Source organism: Monopterus albus, unplaced genomic scaffold (assembly GCF_001952655.1).
Source record: "Monopterus albus unplaced genomic scaffold, M_albus_1.0 scaffold354.1, whole genome shotgun sequence".
In the NCBI taxonomy this organism is placed as follows: domain Eukaryota; kingdom Metazoa; phylum Chordata; class Actinopteri; order Synbranchiformes; family Synbranchidae; genus Monopterus; species Monopterus albus.
Window position 1 is genome coordinate 76,991 of NW_018128234.1, and position 4,741 is coordinate 81,731.

General features: G+C 41.4%; 1 protein-coding gene across 1 annotated transcript; it reads left to right on the forward strand.

Annotated features, from left to right (window-relative positions):
• Window positions 1-1,115: 1,115 nt before the first annotated feature.
• On the forward strand, window positions 1,116-4,508 carry LOC109974940 (zinc finger protein 112-like). The gene is made up of 2 exons (XM_020625410.1): window positions 1,116-1,438; window positions 3,389-4,508. The coding sequence occupies exons 1-2, from the start codon at window positions 1,198-1,200 to the stop codon at window positions 4,018-4,020; spliced, it is 873 nt and encodes a 290-aa protein (XP_020481066.1). The 5' UTR covers window positions 1,116-1,197; the 3' UTR covers window positions 4,021-4,508.
• Window positions 4,509-4,741: the final 233 nt, after the last annotated feature.

Below are 4,741 nucleotides of genomic sequence, written 5' to 3' on the forward strand. Positions count from 1 at the left end.
TCCTGATTGGTGTGACACCACATTCAATCTTACTACATGGGCTAATGCTACACGTCTGACCTATGCCAGGTCTGATGTGTTTTGGTACTGTGGTAGTAATAGATTACTTAATACTCTTCCTCCTGATTGGTCTGGTACCTGCACCATGATTTCACTTATAGTTCCAGTTACTGTAGTTGAAGCAGCAGTCTCTGACATTGAGTCAGGCTCTGGTCATCCTTTTAAGGGACACCGGTTAAAGCGGGATGCCTTATTTGATCCAGCTAGATGATCGCCCACGTACATTGATGCGATTGGCATTCTCCGTGGCGTCCCAAATGAGTACAAGCTAGTAGATCAAGTGGCAGCAGGCTTTGAGTCTGCTCTTTTCTGGTGGGTGACCATAAACAAAAATGTAGATCACATAAACTATGTTCATTACAATGTTCAGCATCTCATTAATTACACTAGAGATTTGGCTTTTGGCTTTCAGGAACAATTAGCAGCTACTTCTATCATGTCATACCAGAACCGCTTGGCTCGGGATTTTGTTTTGGCCGAAAAAGGGGGCATTTGTACTATCATTGGACAACAATGTTGCACCTATATTCCAATGAATACTGATCCTGATGGCTCTATTGCTAGGGCTCTGGCTGGCTTAAATGTTTTGTCAGAAGAGATGGCCGAACACTCTGGTATTGCCAATTACATTGAAGATTGGTTTACCAATACTTTTGGCAAGTGGAGAAATTTAGTGATCTCTGCACTTACATCTTTGGTTGACACTGGTTAGACACTTCATGTATTAGAAATGTTTAGTGTAGATGTAATCATTGAATAAATCAGCACTGTTTTGAAGTTACTCGGACTGCTTCGTCTCTCAGAGTTAACGTGGTGAAAAGAACGGGGGCCAACACTAGTCTCCAAAGTGCATCTGGGCTGAATACGTTTCACGAAGGCTAAGCCATGTTGAACACCAGGTGAGCCGGTGGTGGCTCATACAAGAGGGAATATGGAAGGAAGAAGGGCCAGCATGGCTAAGTTAAAAAATAGAAAGAGTAAAATTAAAAATAAAGTTCCACCCTGAATTGCTGCTAAAAAAAAAAAGCCTTGTATGTTGAAAGCAGAACAAAGTCCGAACCACGTTTCCAACCGGAACTTCACAGTGTGACATCCTGCGGAAGTAAACAGCACTAACAGCGATAGCTTTGTAGATGAATGGGGTTAGTTGAAGACGGTTGTCTTTTTTTTATCGCAGATGTATATTTAATCTGTAACAAATCAACTATGTCTTCAGTTCAGCGTCTGAGAGAGTTCGTCACCGAGCGACTAACTGCTGCTGTTGAAGAAATATTCGGCGGCTTTGAAAAAATTATCGTCCAGTACGAGGAAGAGATCGGTCGTCAGCGCAGACTGCTGGATATCGTTTGGAAACCAGAAGTAAAGCTACACAGAATAGGTCTGTAAAAGACGAAAGATGTTAACGAAACTAACTGTGTTAGTCTTTGTAAGACTCAAACTAACACCGGTGACTCAGCATAATTTAACTTGTTCAAATATCCGTTTTTCTGTGACGTGCGTCTTATTCGTAAGCTTCTGTATAAACATAAGGAACATAGATTTGACTTTTAACTGTAGATGAAATCCTTTTAATTTAGTTTGTAATGTTTAATTATTTTTTCCTCTGGCGTGATTAACGTAGGAACGAGTAAAACTACACAGAATAGGTCTGTAAAGCCCGAATGATGGTAATAAAACTAACACGTGAATATACTGCAAACCGGTCTGTGTCCTCCACATTAAGAACAGATTTTTGAATAAAGGCGAACTTCCGGTGAGCGTCTTTTCACTTCCATTCAGTCAGTGCGACGAGGAAGGAATAGATGAATTAAGCCTTTATTAGTTCTAAGGTCAGATTGAAATTAAAAGGAACATTTCTGTTTTCACAGGACTATTTCTCATGAGAATCATAGTGGGCCACCTCAGAGCTTGACTCCAAAATTATCAGGACAGTTTGATGCATTTCGATTTTAAGCCCCCCTCAAATGTCAGGTAAACACTATGGTAACTACATGCTCAGACTGATACTAAAAGGAGACTTTCTGTTTTCTCAGACTAATATTTACACATTATATAGAATATGGAGTGGACTTTGTCAGAAAAAAACTACCTGTTAGAACAATTTGAGGATGTAAGTGTCTTTACGTACATGAATGTGGCATTTTATGGATTTTTGGTGACTGTTTGGTTATTTGGTTTTTACAGATTATTTTATTTTGTTTGTGTGTGCATCCAGAGCCCACGGCCGTATTTTGTTACCCCTTACTTCGTGTTTTGTTAATCCATATCTTTTCGTCTGTAAATAAACTGTGACCTGCTGGACATCGAAGCTGCGAGGACCCCAGTAATTGTGTCCCATGTAACAACCATTTCACCCGGGCTACATATATAATGTTTATATGGCATTTAGAGGGCTTTAATTGTGAAATGCTACATCAGAATGTCTTGATATTTTTTGAGTCACACTCTGAGGTGGTCCACTATCATTCTGAAGTGAAATGGTCCTGTGAGAAAAGAAAGTTTTCATCCATCCATCCATCTTTGTCTGCTTTATCCGAAACCAGGTCACGGGGGCAGTAGTCCGAGCAAAGCCTCCCTCTCCCCACACAGCTCCTCTAGCTCCTCAGGAGGAACCCCAAGGCGTTCCCAGGCCAGCTGGGAGACATAGTCTCTCCAACGTGTCCTGGGTCTGCCTTGAGGCCTTCTCCTGGAGGGACATGCCCGGAAAACCTCTCCAGGGAGGCATCCATGGGGCATCCATGTTGAGTGGAACCTCAACTGGTTTCACTCAACATGGAGGAGCAGCGGCTCTACTCCGAGAGTAGAAAGAAAGTTTCCTTATAACAGTCTCTCATAAAGTCATAAAGCTCTATTGTTTAATTTGTTTTTTATTTGGTTATTAATGTATTTATGCATTTATTTCTTTATTTATTAATTCATTTACTACTGACAGATGGACTGACTGAATGAAAGGGAAATCACGTTGACCGGAAGACTGCTTTTATTATGAATTCAGTTTTTCCCCTCTTGCATTATTTGGGATAACCTTCTGAACATGGTACTGTGACCAATTTGAAGTTACAGCATCAATCTCCTAATATATAAATTAAAAATCTTTCCTTGTTATTAATTTATTATATTTATTAATTTATTCCCCTGTTAATTGAATTTATTACCTTAATCGTTACAATTTTCAGTTCAGCTTGAAAATGACAATATGAACAATGTCCTCTACAGAAACCTTTAAGATAGACTGGAAAAATTCCACTAAGAAGCAGGTGAATAAGAAATATTACTTTTGTTTTATCCTCATCACATCGGTGACCTGTTCCTTCCTTTGTCCCTCCAGAGCTGCCACAGCAACATGTCTGTAAGGAAGAGGAGGTTCTGGCTGACCAGCAGCTCTGGAACCAGGACAGGAACTCCAATCTGGACCAAGAGGACCCAGAGCCTCCACAGATTAAAGAGGAACAGGAGGAACTCTGCAGCAGTCAGGAGGGAGAGCATCTTGGACTGAAGCAGGAGACCGATCCCTTTATGTTGACTCCTGCTTATAAGGGAAGGGACCACAGTGAAGCAGAACCAACCAGTGACCAGCAGCTCCTCTCTCACAGCTTTGTTGTAGCTGTGAGCCAGGATCAGGAAGGAAGCCAGCACGGAGACTCAGGATCAGCTAGTAATGCAGAGCCAAAGCCAAAGAGGAGACGTCACAAAGACACAAGTCACAGTAGCAATGTAGACACCTCTCCCCTGTCAGAGACTCAGTGTGATCCTTCCACAGATAGAAAGTCCTTCAAATGTGACACCTGTGGAAAAGCTTTTAAGACTAAGTTCTGTTTGAATAGACATCTGAGAGTCCACACAGGTGAGAGGCCATATGTTTGCAGCACCTGTTGGAAAGGATTCAAGCAGTCATCACATTTGAAATCTCATTTAAGATCCCATACAGGTGAGAGGCTGTTTCTTGTAAAACATGTTTGAACTGTTTCACACAATGGAGGAGCTTGTTGACCTACATTATAACCCACACAAGGGAGAGGCCATATTTTTGTAAAACATGTGGGAAAGGATTCTATATGACGGCACACATGAAAAGACACCTAAGAATTCAAACAGGTTAAAAGCTGTATGCCAGGCTTTTCCATGTATAGACTTTACTTGGGCAGGCCGCCCAGGTACGTTAATGTCCACCCAAGTAATTTTTGCCACCCATTTTTTTTTTTTAAATAATTTCTTTTTTATGTCAGTGAGAACTTTGCCATCCACGGTCAATTAACTACAGAAGTGGGCAGTACTTCTGACATCCTTCAACACCTGAGACACATTAGATAAGAAACAACCACCACAACACATGACAGGATCATAATAGCGGGGGGGGTAGATTGCGTATATTGTGTATATTGTAAATATAATAATAAATGGGAATTCACTGTGTACTTGTATGCAACTTTATTAGCAGCTTCCTCGTAACACAGTTTTCAGTGCTGTGGTGGCGATCTCAGGGTATTCTGTCATGACTTTAATCCAGAACACTGACAGAGTTGTTGTCTCGAACATACTTTTAAGGCCGCCGTCATTTGCGATCTCCAGCAGTTGATCTTCTTCTTGCACAGACCTGCTGGATTCACCTGGTTTGTTGACAGATGGGTTGCGGATCCATTCCTTGGCAGTTCGTGGGTCCTTTGTGGCTGGGGAGTAGCGC